We start from the raw sequence: 21,885 nt of genomic DNA on the forward strand, positions 1-21,885 counted from the left end.
AGAGAGGGAGGGAGGGAGGGAGGGAGGGAGGGAGGGAGGGAGGGAGGGAGGGAGAATTCTTGAGAAATGTCGCGGCCCAGCACAGTCCTGCAGATTTGGTAAAGCACTTTGTGCCATTGGTGCCATGCTTGGCTTTAGGGGACTGGATCACATCAATAACATCGGCATGTAGCTTGTTCAGCATTTGTTACCCAAGGATGAGCTCAGCCATCAAAAGTAATTATCTTATAATTCTCATAGATCCATGCTAGTTTAGTTTTAAAAAAATATAAAATAATAACTGTAACATTTGGCGCACTCGAATATTGCAGCGGAATGGTGAAATCACTTTCGTAGTTTGTACCAGGATGACACATTTATGGCGCAAAGATAGGCCGCTCCTACATTAGGCGAATTTACAAAAGTTGTGGAAATCGAGTACCTTAAATCTGATTTAATACCCATGTTTGTTATACTTGCTCAGGACGAACAAGTAAGTGCATCAAAACAATAAAACTTTATAAATTCTCCATTTTGTCAATCAGATTGTTATACGGAGCAACTCGTAATTTTACAGGATTCAGTTCGTCTTTTGGCTGTTGAAGCTTGCATCAATATTGCAGCATTGTTACTAGAGAATGTTCAGCAACTAGTTATGCCTATGCTTTGACAATGCACCAGTGATGAATGATGGCTTGTTCGTTACATGGTGGCAGATAAGTTAATTTACAGATGTAAGTATTATAATTTAAAACTCTTTTACTCATCATTCCTTTTTTAAGAAACTTAAATATATATTTGAGATATTTATTTTAAGAAAATTTTTATCATACTATAAATTATATATTTAAATATTTTGTGTCTGCGGTTTCGAAAGGCTGTTAGTCCAGAAATAACGAAAACGAATCTAGTGCCAGCATTTTAAGTATTATTGAAAGATATTGAAGCAGAGGTGTGGGCTGTAGTTGCTGATAAAGTCCGCGATTTTTGCCAGATTTTTGATCAATTTAATCAGGTGTCTATAATAATGATAAATGCCCACTATATTATAATAAAGTTTAATTTAAACATTGATTTATTATAATTTTACTTACCTGTAACTATTAATTACTCTCATTGAAATTAATATATTCGATCTCGCTTTTCTCCTTGGGCTAACTTCAAAATGTAACTTTAAAATCTTTTTTATCAATAATTTAACTAATTTTAATCAGTTATCTAATAATAAACTAAATTTCTCTTTATTCTAATTTACAGAGCATTCTTAAAGAAACTGCTACGAAGTGAAATTCTGATTGACAACAAATTGTCAATCAATATCCTCAATACTTCCCATATCTTATTCATTTAACAATGCAATTTCTGGTTTCATTGACGCTACACGTTATACTGATCCCATAAATTATCCAAACGCTGAGCCATGGTATACATGACACTTTGCTGAAATTGGCAGTTAAGATGTGATTATATTACAAGTATCTTTTACCGATGAATCTTTGAAAATTTAGGTGTTTATAGAGAAATATATCTAATTACAGTTAAAATTTTAATTCGATTGACTACATTATATTTGAGATATTATTAACAAGATGTTCAAGCACACATTTTTGTTTGAAGGAAATTACTAGAAATTTATTAAAATATATTATTATATTGCAAAGTATCACAATCAATGTACCTTAACTTTTAATACAAAATCATGTAGCATCCCAGATAGCACAGAGAGTTCAAAAAGAACTCAATTGTAGTCACCAATATTGAATTCTTTTTAAAATGCAAAAAGAATTTTTGTAAAAAAAGAATTCTTTTTGCTTCTTAAAAAGAATTTATAATTGGTGACATACAATTGAGTTCTTTTGGAACTCTCTGTGCTATCTAGGATATATAGAAATTACATATTGTCTCAACTACACTTTGCTCTCAGGCTGATGTTGCTACTTACATTTGGATATAAATATATGTCACTATTTGCGATCCGACGTCAGTCAATGTAAATTAGCTTTTTAACCAACTTATGTTGATACATATACGAACATGAATGTGACGTATTTTCTATCATTTCCTAACATCTAAAACTGAAAAGAAAGTAAATTGATCTAAGTAGCAACGATGATAACCTGAGAGTAAGGTGTATCACTCGGTAGTAAGTCACAATTTTGAACAAAACACGAATATATGTGTATAAAACCCATAACTTATTTGTTACGTGAAGAATACGTAAAATGAAAAAACTTATTGACGAGAATAGAGAACAACGACCAATGGTCAATTGCATTATATGCTTAAATGAGAAATATCATAAATGAGAAATACATTTGTCCCACACAGACGCACGCGCGGGTGTACGTGTGTGTGTATGCGGATATGCGTGTGTGTATTTTGCGCGTGTGCATGTATGCGTGCGTGCGTGCGTATAGTACAGAGTTAGAAAAAACATTCACGTAACAAATAAGTTAAAAGTTTTACATGCAAATTATTACAATCAATGTAACTTAGATTTAATATATAAAATTACGTGTAACTTAGATTTAATATAAAATCATGTAACAAAAGCTTACATATTGTCTCAACTACACCTTGCTCTCAGTCTAATGTTACTAATAAGATTCAGATTTAAAACTATGTCACTACTTGCAACAATGTTAGCCTGAGAGTAAGGTGTATCACTCGGTAGTAAGTCGTAATTTTAAAGAAAACACGAATACGTGTATAAAACCCATAACTTATTTGTTACGTGAAAAATACGTGAAATGAAAAAACTTATTGACGAGAACAGAGAACCACCACCAATGGTCAATTGCATTATATGCTTAAATGAGAAGTATCATAAATGAGAAATACATTTGTCCCACACAGACGCACGCGCGGGTGTACGTGTGTGTGTATGTGGGTATGCGTGCGTGTGTGTATTTTGCGCGTGTGCATGTGTGCGTGCGTGCGTGCGTGCGTCCGTCCGTGCGTGCGTATAGTACAAAGTTAGAAAAAACATTCATGTAACAAATAAGTTAAAAGTTTTACATGCAAATTATCGCAATAAATGTAACTTAGATTTAATGTATAAAATTACGTGTAACTTAGATTTAATATAAAATCATGTAACAAAAGCTTACATATTGTCTCAACTACACCTTGCTCTCAGTCTAATGTTACTAATAAGATTCAGATATAAAACTATGTCACTACTTGTAACAATGTTAGCCTGGGAGTAAGGTGTATTACTCGGTACCCAGCAAACACAGAACATAGCAGCAACGTTGTGGCATTGTTATAACATTGTATCAATATCAGAGCAATATTACAACATTGCCGCAATGTTCTGTGCTTGCTGGGTAGTAAGTCGTAATATTGAATAAAACACGAATACGTGTATAAAACCCATAACTTATTTGTTACGTGAAGAATACGTGAAATGAAAAAACTTATCGATGAGAATAGAGAACCACGATCAATAGTCAATTGCATTATATGCTTAAATGAGAAATACTATACATTTGTCCCACACGGACGCGCGTCCGTATGCGTGCGTGCGTCCGTGTATGCGCTGTAGTACAAAATTAGAAAAAAACAATCACGTAACAAATAAGTTAATGGAGTTTACATGCGATGTATCATAATCAATGTAACTTATAGCGAATTCGGTTGCTTGCACTAGTGCGCACTGAGTGTATATTAAGGCTTGTTTATAATCAATTTTTATATTTAAGAATCATCTTAAATTCTTCTTAAAATACTTCGTAATCAATAAAATAATCTGTACAACATTCATAGAATTATTTTTTTGGTTAAATAGTTTTTGAACATGTATTCTTAAATATAAGAATGCTGATGTAAAGTATGTAAACAAGCCTTAGTGTGCACTAGTGCAAGCAACCGAATTCGCTATTACTTTCAATACAAAATCATGTAACATATATTGTTATCATGTAACTTATATTAAGGTTTACATATTGTCTCAACTACACCTTGCTCTCTGGCTGATGTTACTGTTAACATTTGGATATAAAGCTATGTCACTACTTGCGATCCGACATTAGTCAATGTAAATTAGCTTTTTCATTATGTTGATAGATATATCACCAATAACAAGAATATAACATGTTTATTTGTATTTGGCTAACTTCTAGATTTCAAAAAAGATGGAAAGTAAATTAAAACCGAAATAAAGCTTTTTTACATTAACTAACGTCAGGTCGCGAGTAGTGGCATAGCTTTACAGTTAATCGTAAGTACCAACGATATTAACCTGAGAATAAGGTGTATCGCATAACGATATAATAAAATTAAATATGTAAAAAAATGAACAAATACTACTGAGACTTATTTTTATAGGTACTGCGTCGAAGTGCCGTTTTCTTTGTGGGAGATGAAGTTGACGACATGCCAATATTTCTGTAAGAAAATTAATGTATTAGTTTTTTTTAGGTATAGAAGAATCATGGCATATTTCATTATGTTAATACTCTCTATGTAAGTCATTTACCTCATAATTTTTTAATTTTGTGGATATAAAATAATAAAATAAATATATGAATAAAATATTGTATAAGATAGAAATTTTAATTAAAAATTTGTTTTTACATTGTATGATTTTTAATCTGTACTTCAACTTTTCTCGGCTATCTTTCCTTATAGTATAAGAAATAATTTTTTCTTTGTAATAAAAATATAAAAATAATAGGAATAGAAATAATTTTCACTGTTCGCAAATTAAATACGTACGTCTTATCACTTAAAGGAATCCTATTTTTAAATGTGTCTATTCTTAAAAGTTGAACTCGTACATCTTTTATTGGAATATTTTCAATAGAGATGTGACCATTATCAGGTGTATCGTCGTAAGTGTAGTTATTTTCTTCACAATCTAAGAAAAAAAAATGTCGTTATTGCATATGTCGTACAATTATAACGATACGTAATTGTATATATCTGTAAGTCTAAACATAGTTTGTGTATACATACATACATACATACATACATATATACATACATACCATACATACATGCATACACTTTTAATATATACATACATACATACATGCATACATACATACATACATACATACATACATACATACATACATACATACATACATACATACATACGTACGTACGTACGTATATACATACATACATTCTTGATTATTTCAATAATTAACTGAACAATCAAGAAACATTTAATCCTGATTGCTGAACAATAAAGTAATTGCCAAATTTTTAGGTCTGAATGCTAATTAAATAATAAAAATTATCTTATTCTGATTACTTGTTAGTCTAATAATCCAACTTTCGGTATTGATTATTGATTAATCGAGTAATTAAAATTTTTCGACTGATTATTGATTAATCGAGTAATCAAAATTTTTTACTCTAATTATTGATTAATAAAATAATCAAATAATTTTTGTTTTTGATTATTGATTAATCAAATAATCAAATAATTTTCGTCTTTGATTACTGATTAATCAAGTAATCAAATAATTTTCATCTTTGATTATCGATTAATCAAATAATTTTCATCTTTGATTATTAATAAATCAAGTAATCATTAATTAAAGCTAAAAGTATTACTGAAAATATCGATGATTCCGATCTCTAATCACACACACGTGCGCGCGCGCGCGCACACACATACGCAATGTTTATACTCACAAATATACATAGTGATCGTCACTACCACACGTCGCACGCGCGTGTGTATGTGTGTAGAGACATAGAAGAAAGATACCAATACAATCTCAGACGCATGCTTTATAGTTATTTATATATATATATATATATATATATATATATATATATATATATATAACTAAAAAAAAGAGAACTCATAGTTGATACGTTTTTGACTGTTCTATATAATTTCTGTTAAAAACAAAATTTTTAAGAGTAAGAATAAAATTTGTCTAATTTTTTCTTGCAAATTATATGATTGTTTTTAATTACACAAACAATAAGTATATTATTAAATCATTTTATATACTTGTAACTTTCTAAAATTGTTTTATTTGTATTTTTATTATTTATATTTTTCTCTTCTATATTTTCTTGGTAATACAGATTAAAACATGATATAACTGTTGAGCATAAAATGATATACTTCTCTGGGAAAAAGATAGCGACTCTGGTAGGTTACAGAGTCCTTATAAATTACAGAGCATGCGCGTATAGACATGAAGTATCCACATATCGGTACCTTCCGTCGATGTGACAAGTTTTCTAATTTTAAAAAATTGTCAACTTTTAATGATTGATATCTTGTTTTGCAGGGGAGAGCGACACTTGTTTTTTAAACAATTTTTTACAAAAACGAAAAGAAATAACCTGAGTCAGAGTTGATGTTATCTCCCTTTATACTCACAATGACTCGATTCATGTTACAGCAGTTTTGTATTAATAATATAAAAAAAACTTGCTTTGTAAAACGTTTGCCTGTTAGATAAAATTTAATAAAACAACATGAGTCTGCACAATACAATTAAGGTAAGATGTATAAATTGACAAAAGTAACATTAACTCTTTAATTGTTCAATACGTGTACCAATTTTGGGGGCTTACTTTCTCAAAGACTTTTTGAATTGTATTACGAAAATGTTAATCATTACAAAATGCGAAACAGTATTATAATAACAATTAGACCATTTGATAGAAGATGCTTTCGAATTTGTACTTGTTTTCAAACTTTTATTTTTAGCTTTTATTTAAGAAATGCAGTTGAAATACAAAGTCGTACGTCAATATTGTTACTCTTCCTCTATGTACATATACATATATTATACAAAATTTATTTTATTATATTTTGATAAAGAAACATTCATAAAATAATAAATTTTATATAATATTGTATTTTGTGTTTATATACACACATATATATATATAAAATTTAAACATACAAATATAAACATACTGTATATATATATACATATACATATATATATATGTATATGTATATATATACAGTATACCTGTGTGTATGTATACATATACATATATACTATATATGTATATGTATACATATATATATATATATATATATATATATATATATATATACAAATATGTATATATACACACATATATACTTACATATATATATATATATATATATATATATATATATATATACACAAATATCAAAAATTTAAACATACCTTCAGAAATTTTTTCTTGACATTCAACTCGTACAAATATCTGTAAGAATTGTTGTAACGATATTCTCCCAGTAACTAAGTTTATTTGTGCTTGTCCAATTCTTCTATTTTTATAAAAATCTAATTTCATTCGTGATTGTTTTAAGGAATGACCAAGTTGAAGACGTTCATAATTTAACATCTGATTAACTATCAGATTGTTGACATCATCTAAATAATATTTGTGATTGCATATGCTTTGTTAGTATATTACTTAATATTATATATATATATTAAGTATATCATATATGTATTGTATTGATATGTTTAAATTACAATATACAATTAACATACCCAAAAATTTCCACAGATTGGGAGTAGCTCCCAGCTTTTTTGTAATATTCCCATAAAAATTTTCAACCAAATTATTTGTACGGTTGGGACAACCAAACACTGACACTTTAGGTGCAATTGGTAACCACATATTTTTTATATATTGTAAAAAATTATCAATTGCTGGGTATTTCTTTGTTAAATTATTAGAAAATATTTGCATAATATTTAATGACTTTTCAAACAAATTACTTGGTGCCAAAGCCATTGTTTTTGCCATAGACAATAATTCACTAGGTTCATCATCCAAACCTAACTGTCGCCATTTTCTAACAAGAGCCTGTAATATCAAGAAAATTACAAAAAATTATAAAAATGCTATAATAAATGCATTTTAAATTTTGTTTAGATTAAGAATTTAAATTAAGATCTTCCCTTCCTCCCGTTTCTTTTTTTCTGTTTATAATCATACATTTATATATTTATAAGATAAAATACTTTTTAAGGGAATGCTAAACACCCGTCAAACTTGATCTGAATCGATAATGTAGAGTCATTCATGCATATCATTAACAAGATTTCGCACATATTTCTTTATAGATTTGGAAATTTTTTTCCGGAATTAAAGCACACATATTAATATCTTGGAACACATAATAATAGCTTGGAATTGGATTTTATACCGAAAATTAAAAAATGTTTTTTAGACTGCTTTTTTTTATTAACTTATATCTGGATTTGCAATTATAAAAGTTTATGAAGCTAATCTTTTTTTCTGGGTCTTTGATCTTAGTTCAAATTGCACGATATTGTTCATATATGTTATTTCTAGAGGAATAAGATTTCATTTTGTACACATATCATAGATTTTGTATACATAGTAAATACTCTCATAACAGCTCTACGTATCAAAAATAATTTTTGTTGTTGATATAAACTTGACTTTTTTGCTTTAGATTTTGGTGCGTTCTTTAATTTTGTAAAAGTTTTGTGATTCTATAAAGCCAATTAAAAAATTAATTTTTTTTTAATGTCAAAACAGACGACTTTAGAATCCTTTTAATAGGAAAAATGTTACAAGTGTAATATTTTTAAGCTGTAATTTTTAGTAAAAAAAATGTAATATTTGCGGATTTATACTACAGACTTTTCTCTATGAAAATCTCTATATCAGTTCGTGTCAAATTATTTCGAAATTTCGAGCATTTTTCGAGACATTTTTATCAAACGTGTAAAAATTGGAAAGTTCAAAAAATTATATATTATAAACAGAAGGTAGAAGTTTATTTAATCACTGTAATATTTGCGCATTGTATGTACAAACTAATTAGATTACATAATAATACGTGATGTTATAAAGCTTACAATACTTGTTTTTAAGTTAAATTACTTTCCAGTATCATAACGATTTGACGATTCTTGTATATCAAAATTATAATTGATTAATTATAATGCTGAAACAGCATTCCAGCATGAAAACAAGCTGTGTCGTGTGTCGCAGGCTCAAGTTTAACTTAAGTTAAATTTATTAAACTGATTTGATTATATGTATAGACTTAATTTACATATACATATGTTCCATAACGTGTATATGCGCAAATCTATATATAATACGTGACATTTACTATAAAAAATGCGCGTACATGTGCATTATTAAACATAGCTGTGATATCTACTTTAAATGTAGTTACTTTAATTAATATTTTCTCTAAACAAAATATCGACTAAAAGTAATAATATTAAAAATGCATTAATAAATAATTGAATTATACACGGTTTTTCATGTTAATACTTTTGTTGTATACATTTATTCATATTTTTAATATTAATATCTTACACAAAATATTTTTTAGATTTAAAAAATGTTGATAATTTATGTTCTTTTAAATTTATATTAATATTTATTCATTATTTAGATTAGTATTCAAAGTTTGATCCCATATTTAAGATCATTTTAAGTTTATTTATAGATACTATATATAGTTTAATTCACAGAAAAGAAAGTTTATAAAATTCATAGATGGTATATGTACAGATTGTATTGTATACAAATCATTTTACTGATTGTGGAGTATCTAATAAACTTGTTTCTTCTTATACTCTTTTCTGTAAAATGTTATATAATGTGAAAACAACATATATCTGTTTTAATATTAACATATTATTCTGCATATTAAGTAACAAGTGTAAGATTAAGATTAACTTTTAAGACATACCTGTTATGATAACATACAACAGTTAATAATAAAGTTGTTCTATTTGTAGGGCTTATTTATTTAATTTTTCTTTAAATTGCATGACAAAGAAAGTAATAGAGTACAAAAATAAAGATAGAAAGTTTTATTACTCTTTCCAGCGAGAGAATTCTTGGTTCATATATAGAAGTGAAAAGAACATGATACAAAATATAGCATAGAACTTATGTAAAAGATAGCTTTCCTACAAATTTTGCTCTGAAGGTATTTTCTCGCTAGACAGTAATAAATATACAAGATATTATGCTAACATCAAAACAAGTATTACATTGTTTTCATATTACATAATATTTTACAAAAGAGTACAAAAATCGATTAAAAAGTGAATTATGGGCTCTCGACAATTTGAAAAAAAAGTTACAGTATTAAAAACAATGAAAATCAACGCTGCTGTTGTTGCGTGAAAAGAAACACCTTTTTATTTTCTATATGTCTGTTTAATTAAGATACTAAAATAAGCAGTTTGATTGGGAAAATATAACAATTTTAGATAATGAGATTTTTGTCTAAGAAACTAATTTCAGAAATGATTCATATTTGTCTTCAAAAATAAAAGTATTAATTTACAGATTGACACCGAATTTCTTCACCATACATATTCCTCAATATCAGATAAATTATAATTTATAATTGTTGCTCGTTTTTTTAAATAATGTAAATGCACGTATAAAAATATATAATTTTTTTTATTTCTACATTTATTATACATTAATGTATTAACAGTACTTGAATAATTGTGCACGTATTTTGTTTTTTCATATAATGAAGTAAATCTAATGCTTTAACAAAATTCAATTCAATTGTTTTTGTATATATTTATTATTTATTGCCTTTCACTCTCTGACTTTTACCATAGACATACAATACACATACATACACATACATACGTACACTTTTACATACAATATTTTCTCTCATAATAATCGTTAGAGTGACTAAGTATATTATACAATTTACGTCAACTGTTAATAATTGCGAAGATTCTTAATTGTGATTAGTGTTATTTTTATGAAAATCGAAAATTGAAGTTGTGCAATACATATACTTTAAGAGGTTAACTGATGAAGTTAAAATAATTATTAAATTAATGGATAGATTAACTAAACTATCTGCATAAAAAACAAATATTAAGCAATTATTAAATTATTTTGAACAGTCAGTTAATAACGCAATATCTCACCTTGTTGAGGATTACTCAAAAATTAATGAGCCAAAACGTTTAAATTTTTATTATGTAGACATAAAAATAAAAAAGCGTTCCTTTTCAGGGATACAAAATTTGCATTTTGGACATTTCTATTTATGCTAGAAAATATTACAAAATATCGAGAAATACATAAATTAATAACAATAATAAATAAACTGTAATAAAATAGTAAAATCAACTTATAAGATCAAGTTAATATTTATTTTGAGATAATGCAATATATCGAGAGGCCTTTATTTAAACATAGTACAATTAGACATCGTTCTCTTAGATACAGAAAATTGTATAGTAATTGTAAAGTTATCATTCTTTTTTTTAACATTGTTCATTCGTCTGTAAGTCATAATCGTATTAAAAATAGTTCATCAGTAATTCATATTAAACATCTGTTTCAATCTTTATTAACAATTTTTACTAACAATTACAGAAATTTTATACTTAACACATGTTTAATGTATATGTGTATTAATATTTTTTAATAATCAAATAAGTAAATTTTTTAAAATATCGATAAATATTTAATTTAGTACATTTCAATATTAAAATAATTTATAAAATAGTGTATTTTTACCTTCTGATATTACGATTTAATATGGTCGCGATAAGGGACTAGGAATCTTAATGAGGACATGTAATTCCAGTTTTGATTAAATTCTTACTGAATTTGCTGTCAATTTGTCATATTGTTAATAATTTATATATTAGTAATAAATATTCAAAATTCATTAAAACACAACTCAATGATTGTAAAAGAAAAATAGTTAAATATCGATAAATGTAATCAGCAATATATAACAAACTTAAATTATAAAAATCTCGAAAATACGATTTCAATTTAATTATTACATAAAAATTCAAAATAAGTACCTGTGAATAATGAAACCAGCAGCCATGAATAGTAACTGTTGGGAATTGTTCATTCATTGCTTTTATTGCTGCTTGTTCATAATCAGCCATAATAAATTTAAGATTTTTATTTAGACCTGGTGCAAGTGAAACAATTTTCTCCCACATTGCTTTGTAGAGAGAGGCAGAACGTGCCTCACATAGTACAAACACTGTTGCTATGCCCTATAAATTAGATGTATATAATGTATCTTAATAAAATATAACATATCATGTACATTACACAAATATACATATGTAATATATATAGGGTAAGACAATAACAATTATCATTTTAAATATATCTCAGAAGATATATAATTATAACAAAATAGATTTTAAAAATAAAAGTGCAAAGCTAATTAGTAAATATAATTTTTAGAAGTTTATAACTAATTTTTAAAACATTGATAATTTTTAATTTTTAAATAGAAATTCTTCTTTTATTGTATGCTGATTTTGCATTAAATGTCTTGTTATATATTTTCTACACATATTAAAAATAATTTATATTTAAAAATAAGGTTGCCAACATAATTCATAACTTATCTATTGAGCATAAAATTGAGAAATGGTAATAGAAAGATTCTAGTTCACAGGTGTTACTCATCAATGTTTAACAAAGATAAACTTTCAAATATTAAACTACATTAACGAGCTCATTTGAATGAAATTTATGACACAAATATTATACAAGGTGGTATAAATTTAATATTATAATTTTCCTACATATTATATCTAAAAAAATAAAATAACTATTTTCAACAATATTTCCAATGCTTTTTTAAAAAAGTAACTTGTTCGAGCACGGTTTTTAGAACAGATCTAATAAAGATATATTATTCGTATATTATCTATACAATCTATATTATTTATATTTATTTTTAGATTATTGTATATTAACTATAATTATAAATACCATTGGCAATAGTTAAACGCCAAATGTCTTGTATTGCCAAAAATAAAAATAAAATTAATAATACAGCAAATAATATTAACACAAATAAAACATATTGATAAATATGAATAGCCATAGTTCAAAACATTTTCTAAATAAATTCTATTTGTTATGAAACAAATAAAAGGTAAATTTAAAGATGTTTAAAAAATTGACATCAAGTTTGGTAGAAAAACAATGTTAAAAACCAGAAAAAGTAAAATATAAGAAAATTTATACGTTTGGACGTTAACTGTGCTAAAACTACTTTGTTTTACAAATTTCATGCTTAGTATCCTATTATTAATAATACATATTGTTACTTTTTACTAAAAATGGTAAGAAACAAAATTGACTTGTTTTTTTATCAAATAAAGTACATAGTAGCAATATTGCACAATTTGTGACACATTTAGCGTATACATGTGTAATCTTATAAATATAATCCTTTAGTAACAGATTACGTACCGTATCTATATAACGGATGTGTATAGTATATAACTGGGCAATACTAGGTTTCTTTGGTACAATCTGAAAAATCAGTTTACGGTTTTCAATATAAATAAAAAATAAAAACAAAAATGTAATAAAACAATTACCGAAAATGTTCCATCTACGAAAATTTCAGATGCTTCAGATAATACATTTAATAAAGTATCAGTACTAAAAATAAGCGCTATCTTGTTATCACACGATATTGCACATCCTTTATAAATATTATTTGTAGGTATGTATGTTTCTAATTGTTTGTGCAAAGAATGTAAGTCAGAAGGAATATTTGGACGTGATGAGGCCCTGTGACGACTGAGAATGGATTTCATACTATTGTATGAAATATATGGTGCAACTTTCAAATTATTGCAAGAAACTGTATCAAATATACTTTTAGGAGATGTTGTTTCTTTGGACAATCGAATCATTTCTCTTTTCATTTTATGAATTTCAAAAATGTATCGTTCTTCAGAATGATTATGTTTATGTTTCAAATTACAAGATTCTCCTTCTCTTTCTATTACTGCAGGACAGTTCTCCTTCTTACGTTTTGAACAACGATATATATTACCAAATCTCTTATCCATACAATAGGTATAATTATTGTAAACATACAATTGAGAACCATTTCGTTTTCCTTCTATAATCTCCATCTAAAACAATGAATAGAAAAATAAAGCATTGACCACACGGCAAAAAACATTACCCAATAATAGATTAAGAAATTAATTATATTTATATTTATCAAAAATTCAATAACTAATTTAATAACATCAAAGAGTCAATAAGTTACTATTAAACATCGATTTCTATTAAATTTAAACACTTAGACAAAAAACTCTTAATTTTTAAAATCTTTTTTAACATAAATCAACATTCGTAAAAAGAATAAAAATACTAAATAAATGTTTAAAAAATAATAAGAAATGTGCCATAGAAACTAAAGTAAAATTCAAGAATTACACATTTTAAATCATATAAAACAACACATTTTTCAATTTAATTCATTAATTCTGCAACAGTTAAAAAAATTATAACAGATAACGTTTAGCCACGTAATTATTTATAAAAAAAAAAAAAAAAAAAAAAAAATCCAAAGAACAAAGCATAAGTATAAAATTCTTACTTACAATAAATTTTACAATCTCTTTAACAAAAGATAGGATTTCACTTTTTATTAGTTTTCTCTTCTCCTTAATTATAATTTCCTAATGTTTCTTGCAAAAGACAACACTTATTCTTTCTATTGAATTTGTTATTTCTTATATTCCTCTTCTGTAATTTTTAACAAAAATATTGTTATTATTACATCATTATACAGATAATATCCCAGACAACACGCATGTTTAAAAGACATCAAAAAGACGTCTTTAAAACAACTTTTAGTAACGTCTTAAAGACATTCTTTTTAAGACATCATAAAAATGAAGACATCTAAGACATCTTAAAAAAAGATGTCCTTAAGACATTACTAAAAAGACTTTTAGGCCCGGTTCCACAACTCACGGTTAAATTAATTGGCCGATTATTCCATTGGAATTGACCAATCGTATTTGTTAATTTTGCTTAACGACAAATACGATTGGTCAATTCCAATGGAATAATCGGCCTGTTAATTTAACCGTGAGTTGTGGAACCAAGCCTTAGGCCGGTATTCATAGTCAAATCTTATTTCAAGATCGTCTCAAGCAATGTCTTAAGATGCTAATACGGCTCTGTGATTGGTTGATGGCATCTTAAGACAGTACTTAAGATGATCTTAAATATAAGACCCGACTATGAATACCGGCCTTAGAGTGCGTTCGATTTGACACTTTCACACGCTTTCGTAAAGCAATGGTTGCGTTCAGGAAACACAAGTGATCAGTGAGCAATCAGTGATTATTGGTCCTTACTGTTAAATCTCTAAATTTGGACCAATTATATTAGCGAATTACTCAACTGTTGTACAACTGTTGAGTGTCCTGAACGCACCCAATGACATCATAATTTCATAGCGAAAACATCATTTCTCGCTTACAATCGCTTTCTCAAAAGAGGTAGTGCAACGAAAGCGTAAGTGCTTTTAGTTAAGACGAACGCGAAATTACTCGCCAACAGTATTACTAGTTGTGGTTATTACTAACGATAATTTATATATAAGCAATTTATAAACCTCATTCAATATATGTGTGAATATAATATAAATAAATATTGTTTTCTCAATATATTACTTTATAGTTAATAAAACCTAATTAATTTATCTAGAATGAGATTTAAACTGGTTAATTATTAGTATACTGTGGTATGATAACCTCTACGTAATTTTAAAGGCGATAAACATGTTGTTTAACATTTTTACTTTGTAACATTTCAACTTCAATATCATACTCTTCACTTTCTTCCGATGAAGACGAGAACACGATATTGTAAAATTCATTTACTATTATAGCTAATATTCGGCATTGATTATTACCTTTGAGTATAGGCATTCCTCCTCCATGTATATATACTCAAAGATTATTACTAAGAGCAGCCATTTTTTTTCGTCAAAATAAATATAACAGCCGTTCGGCTTGCAGCTAGCATTTCTACGCTGTATCCTACACGAACGAACAAAATTACTGCATCTAAGCGTCAGTACTAACAGCGTGAAAGCGAGCAAGACGAATGCACTCTAATAGACATCCTTTTTTAAAGACATTTTTAAGACAATATAGGTTATAATTTAGTGGCAGCTGTCAATGTGACATGTAAGTATTGTGTAAAGAGTATTATAATTATACATTTATTATATATTTTTTATTATTGTGTAATTTTTTGATATTTCCTGTCTAGATAATTTTTATTATATCTATTCCATTTGCTGTTATGAATCAAATTGGCTTAATAATATCAAAACACAATTATTTTACTCAAATATTAAGTGTGGAGTCTCATGGAGCGGATTATGCAGAAGCGGAACAAGCGGATTATCAATCACAAGACCGTTTAGACGGAATCTTTGAGAGTTCTATCAAAATGATCCCGTGATTGGTGATCCGTTTGTTCCGCTTTCGTATAATCCGCCCCACGGGACTCCACCCTAATTGTCGTTCAATGCAATATAGAAACAAATTTATCAAGAAAAGGACAACTACAAAATATCGAATAAATTAAATCGTAGCTTATTCAAAAAAAAGCTGATTAAAGCCCATTTCTATCAACGTAGATTAACTTACTCTATGGCCAGTATTCATAGTCGGATCTTATATTTAAGATCATCTTAAGTACTGTCTTAAGATGCCATCAGCCAATCACAGAGCTGTATTAGCATCTTAAGATATTGCTTGAGACGATCTTGAAATAAGATTCGACTATGAATACCAGCCTTTATCTCTTTCTAATTTTTGGAACTAGAATGAGATAACAAGTAAATTAAACCGAGATTAAAGTTAATCTACGTTGGTAGAAATAGGCCTAAGTATACTAAAAATATACTAAAAGGATTAATGTGAATTTATGTGAAAATTGCAATAAAGTTTAGCATTGAAGCAAATATACATTACATATTTAGCCTCATCTACAAAATTTCAATCTGCAGCAATCAGTTGCGACTTGCAATAGCCAATAAAGCCTCGGCTACAGAAGTCGCAAGCAGCCAGTTGCGACTTGCAACAGCCAATGATTGTCAAGCTTTAACTAGAAACTAGACGCTCATTGGCTGTCGCAAGTCGCAACTGGCTGCTTGCGACTTCTGTAGACGAGGCTTAAAGGGCCATCTACAATAGAGTGTTTTAGCCGTAACAGCACTAAAACTACGGCAATGCTGTCTAGAATAAAAACGACGTAGCAATAACATACAAGCCGGCCATCAAAGAAAGGCGACCAAAAACTAATTCCGAATGCCCCAACGCTCATCGTAAGCACGCAATGAATTGGCTCAATGTCTGCTGTAGGCTGTAAACAGTAAAGCAATACGAAGTGGAGACATTTTCTACGACTACTGCTACGGCCTACGACTCTCCATTGTAGATGGCCCTTAAGGACCATCTACAATGGAGAGTTGTAGGCCGTAGCAGTAGTCGTAGACAATATTTTCATTACGTACAACTACTGCTACGGCCTACAACTCTCCATTGTAGATGGCCCTTTAACTGTCAAGCTTTAACTAGAAACTAGGCATTCATTGGCTGTCGCAAGTCGCAACTGGCTGCTTGCGACTTGCGACAGCCAATGAATGCCTAGTTTCTAGTTAAAGCTTGACAGTTAAAGGGCCATCTACAATGGAGAGTTGTAGGCCGTAGCAGTAGTCGTACGTAATGAAAATATTGTCTACGACTACTGCTACGGCCTACAACTCTCCATTGTAGATGGTCCTTAATTGGCTGTCGCAAGTCGCAACTGGCTGCTTGCGACTTGCGACAGCCAATGAGCGTCTAGTTTCTAGTTAAAGCTCGACAATCATTGGCTGTCGCAAGACGCAACTGGCTGCTTGCGACTTCTGTAGACGAGGCTTAACTAGAAACTAGACGCTCATTAGCTGTCGCAAGTTGCAACTGGGGCTCGATTCTTGAATTCATTTGCAAGAGAAACGTATTCGCAAATTCTGTTCTTATAGAAAAGTTGAAAATTTATTGGCTATCGTATGGCTTTTAACCAATAAACTTGCAACTTTTCTGTTAGAGCGGGTATTTGCGCATACGTTTTCTTGCGAATGAATTCAAGAATCGAGCCTCTGGCTGTTTGTGACTTCTGTAGACGAGGCTTAAAACCGGTTCTACAATATGTTGTATATCACTGTCGGATATTGCGATGCAGCCGATGGTTCAATGAGAGAATTTCTAATTTCTTTTTCGATAACAAAATTCTCTCATTGAACCATTGGCTGCGTTCAGACATCCGACTGCAACATACAATGGCTGCGTTTCGATATTCACTGTCAGTAATGTATTGCAGAACCGGCTTAAGAGATCGATATGATAAATAAAATGTTAACCTTAAAAGTCCAATTTTGAAAGATTAAAAAATCTGTCTTGTTCACAACACATGCAATATGGCTTGAACAAAATTTTGCAATAATCAGTATGTTGTTATCTCTTGATAAAATTTTTAATTATAAACAGATTATTGCATATATTAATATTTAATAACAGTATTGTAAAGTTTATCATTATCAAAATGCTTTATCTTATTAAAATGAGTCTCTACTGTACTAACGGATACATTAGTGTTGTAGTATATGATAAACACATTACTTTATTGCTTATTGATCCAATACATTTACTATAAATGCAATATACTATTAATGCAACCGTTGTAATGTAAGAAACTTAAGGATTTCTGCAATTTTTGTTATAGCAAGGAATAAAAAAATATTAATAAAAGAAGCCCATTAAAAAAATTTTTTTATTTAATAAAATAACAATTAATTTATTGTGCTAAAATTTTACATATTGCAGGTGTGACTGATGTAGATTTCCTAACTTTGCAAAATTTTCAAGGGTTTATTGGCATTTAAATAGTAAAAAGCGATTTTTACTTCAACATTGTTTTTTCACAACATAAAATATATTTGTAATCTTAACGTATCTTTAAAGTCCTAAGTATTCTTTTGCCTAGAAAAGATGGACATACAAAAATGAAAACAATTTTTTAATTGGCATAGAGTAATAATGTGAGAAAATTTTTTAAAGCGAACAAATGTATATTATTTGAAACATATTAATTGCTCAACATATCTCTTTCACTCTAGTGAAGATATTCACTTTTGACATTTTCACCAAAATTATGTATTACACCCTGTGTTATGTATTGATCCCTTGGATATAGAAATTCTCAAGCCTCCAAGAATCTTGTAATGTTAATTACTCATGCAATATGTGTCCCATATAGAATTTTAACGTAAGCAAAATGTTACTTGAAGGCCAATTGTATATCTGAATAGAATTTAGTGTTACATAAAAGATTTGTTCTTGGTAGTTGCACTGCTGTACTGGTGCAATAAATTAAAATGAAAAAAAATGTTTGTCTTATTCTAACTTATTGCACCAGTTCAGCAGTGTAGTGACAAAGAACAAACCTTTTTATGTCACTTACAAAATTTGACATTATGTATATTTTTTTTTAAAGCGACAATGAAAACTATTGCTATAAATTTGAAACTTTATTACCCTTTGCTCACTAAAAAAGTTTTCACATTTACATGTTCTTTTTGCAGCTAGAAAAATACTTACAACTATAAACAAAAAAAATAGATTTCGGGTAATAAAAGTAGTAATATAAGAGCAAGTTGAGACTAGAGTTTAGGAATATTGCTAACTTGAGCTGATTAATTACTCAACTAAAGAGAAATATTCAAAGGGTAAAAACAGGTAATGAAAATTTTTGTAACTAGATTAAATCAAAGAAGTTTGAAAAGTTGAGAGTTTTGAATATGAATCATGAGCTTAAGATAAGCAAATGATGTGGAATAATATTGGCTTAGCTGGAAATGGACAAATTCAGGGCAGCCAACGATGTAAGTGTGTTTACTATAACATAGATATGAAATGTGAATAAGAAAATACAAATTTAAACTCCCCGAAGACAATTTATGTATATCAAGAAAATATTCAAGGGGAAGAATAATAATGCGCATAACATAATATATGAAGAGCAGTAAATAATGTAACAAAAAGAGAAAATTTTACAATAGTATAAGTGCTAATATAGTACTCTAATAAACTATACAAACATAATGTAGCGAAAAAATTATATAATTGATAAATCTTTAATATAAGAGATCCTTGAATAAGATGAATCATACAATAGAATAGCAACAAATAAGTAAGTATGAGCGAATAATAACAAAGATAATGAAATTATTTAATAATGTATATAGATAATAAAAGTATGACAAGATCAGGTAACGAAATTTGAAGTTATAAATTTTAATTATAATTCATACATATAAAATAAAAAAATATTAAAAGATAAAAATAGGTTTGTTGAAAGTAGGAGAAAGGAGTAAACTCTAATGCAGGTCACATACACTTTCTATAGAACGTAACAGTAAGGTTTTGACCAATCACGTACTTGATTTAGTTGCTTACTATTATGGTCGCCCAATCCAACATGTCGACACCTTACTGTTATGTTTTATGGAAAGTGTGTGACCAGCTTAAGAAACAAGTAATAAATATATATCCATAAACACATATATAAGTAATATAAACAGGGTAAATCAAGGTCGTATTACCCAAAAAGCAATTAATATATAAATAGGAAATAATAAAATAGAAATTTGATATTACATTAAATATACAAGTGAAAGAATAGATAAACAATTAAATGATGAATATAATTATGTCAAAGATGTTAATATAAAAAATTCACATTAAATGATTTATATATAAGAAAATGGAGATCCCACATAACATAAGAATCAGAGGCCAATCCATGTGCTCTGTGTGAAATTAGAACTATATAAAAGGTAATCAAGCTATAAGAGCGAAAAATATTGCTAAGTAGTAAGTTTATGCAATGATGCTAAATTAATAAAAGTTTTCAAGCAACATGCTAGCAAAGAGAAAAGTCGAAATTATTATAAAACTTACCAACCTGGTATGAATTGTGGATCTTGAGAGATCATAGTGGTAATACCTTCTCTTTACAATTGTTCATATTTAAGTCAAATATTTAAGTCAAGATCAATTTCTAGAAAGATCCTTGTAGCCATGTGGATGATGCAATGGTGAATATAAATACGTCGTAGTTCGAGAAGGCGAGGTGATGGTGAACTCTTTGAATCCTTGATAAATTTTCTTTATGGCCCAATGGATTTCCGTGTTTCCGTCCCTCCAGGGACAAATTATCACGATTTTTTATAAGCTTAATGTATCGACAAGAAATGAAAACAGATGAGAATTGAGGCGAGCTACTGTTCTCCGCAGCGATCTTCTTCTTTAACGCGGGGCAATGCGGGGTCTACAATGGCAGCAGGAGTAATGGAGTAAGGAGTAAGAATAACAATTGACCAATTACAAGGAGTAAACGAAATGGACAAATCTATTTTCATATTTCTTACTTCTTACTCCTACTCCATTACTCCTGCTGCATTGTAGAGATGGCACCCGTCCGTTGAGATGCGTTTTTAAATTCGCGGATACACTAGAGTGTCAGGGTGCGGTCCCATGAAGCGGATTATGCGGAAGCGGGAACGAGCGGATCACCAATTGCGGAATTATTCTGATAGAACTCTTTCAAAAATTCCGTCGAAACGATCCTGTGATTGGTGATCCGCTCGTTCCGCTTCCGCATAATCCGCTCCATGGGACTGCACCACTGGGGCTCGATTCTTGAAGTCATTCGCAAGAGAAACTGTAAGTCTTTTCTTTGGAGTAACCACGGGTGGTACAGGAAGCCGGGAGATTCGGGACCGAGGGAAGCGAGACCGGAAAGTAACTACAACGTTTCTAGGAATAATACTTAGTGATATATTTGAATCAGGTACACGGACCACTAGAGTGACACGACTGGCTAACATCGAACTCCGACTACGACTGCCGCTACTCCGATTCCTCCTCGAGGCGGCCACATGCGGTCGCCCTCTACGCTACGCCATTTCCGGTGTCCGACGCTTCCGGTACGCTCTACGCGCCATCTCCAATGGATGAAGGCGCTACCCACAACACACACGCCACGCTCAGATGCCAACTGTCACCCTAGGGTCTA

General features: G+C 29.0%; 2 protein-coding genes and 1 pseudogene across 7 annotated transcripts in view; 1 reads left to right on the plus strand and 2 right to left on the minus strand.

Moving 5' to 3' along the window:
• LOC118645412 overlaps positions 1-21,698 on the minus strand; it is a 392,632-nt gene extending 370,934 nt beyond the window's left edge. The window contains exon 1 of the mRNA XM_036286382.1: positions 21,640-21,698. The gene's annotated coding sequence lies outside the window, so the exon portion shown is untranslated. The remainder of the gene's footprint in view (positions 1-21,639) is intronic.
• Positions 45-1,908, plus strand: LOC118645217 (annotated as a pseudogene).
• LOC105831015 lies at positions 1,512-21,754 on the minus strand. 6 transcript variants are annotated; one of them, XM_036286365.1, is made up of 11 exons: positions 21,239-21,356; positions 20,773-21,138; positions 15,668-15,794; positions 14,343-14,487; positions 13,320-13,865; positions 13,189-13,251; positions 11,766-11,969; positions 7,458-7,776; positions 7,125-7,334; positions 4,699-4,840; positions 1,512-4,368 (listed from the first exon to the last, which is right to left on the minus strand). In XM_036286365.1, exons 5-11 carry the CDS (start codon positions 13,863-13,865, stop codon positions 4,287-4,289), a joined length of 1,566 nt encoding a protein of 521 aa, XP_036142258.1. In that variant the 5' UTR covers positions 14,343-14,487; positions 15,668-15,794; positions 20,773-21,138; positions 21,239-21,356; the 3' UTR covers positions 1,512-4,286. The 6 variants fall into 6 exon arrangements, with proteins under 6 accessions (XP_036142258.1, XP_036142259.1, XP_036142257.1 ...); XM_036286366.1 differs by lacking the exons at positions 15,668-15,794; positions 21,239-21,356 and adding an exon at positions 21,671-21,754 and having other exon boundaries at positions 20,773-21,042; XM_036286364.1 differs by lacking the exon at positions 15,668-15,794 and having other exon boundaries at positions 20,773-21,042.
• Positions 21,755-21,885: the final 131 nt, after the last annotated feature.

The sequence above is a fragment of the Monomorium pharaonis genome, chromosome 4 (assembly GCF_013373865.1).
Source record: "Monomorium pharaonis isolate MP-MQ-018 chromosome 4, ASM1337386v2, whole genome shotgun sequence".
Classification (NCBI taxonomy): Eukaryota; Metazoa; Arthropoda; class Insecta; order Hymenoptera; family Formicidae; genus Monomorium; species Monomorium pharaonis.

Coding starts and splice junctions, on each gene's coding strand:
- LOC105831015 (XM_036286366.1), bottom strand. CDS start 13,865: ATGGAGATTATAGAAGGAAAACGAAATGGTTCTCAATTGTATGTTTAC. Junction 11,970..13,188: donor ACATCCGTTATATAGATACG/GTACGTAATCTG, acceptor TCTAATTTATAG/GGCATAGCAACAGTGTTTGT. Junction 7,777..11,765: donor GCTGGTTTCATTATTCACAG/GTACTTATTTTG, acceptor TTGATATTACAG/GCTCTTGTTAGAAAATGGCG.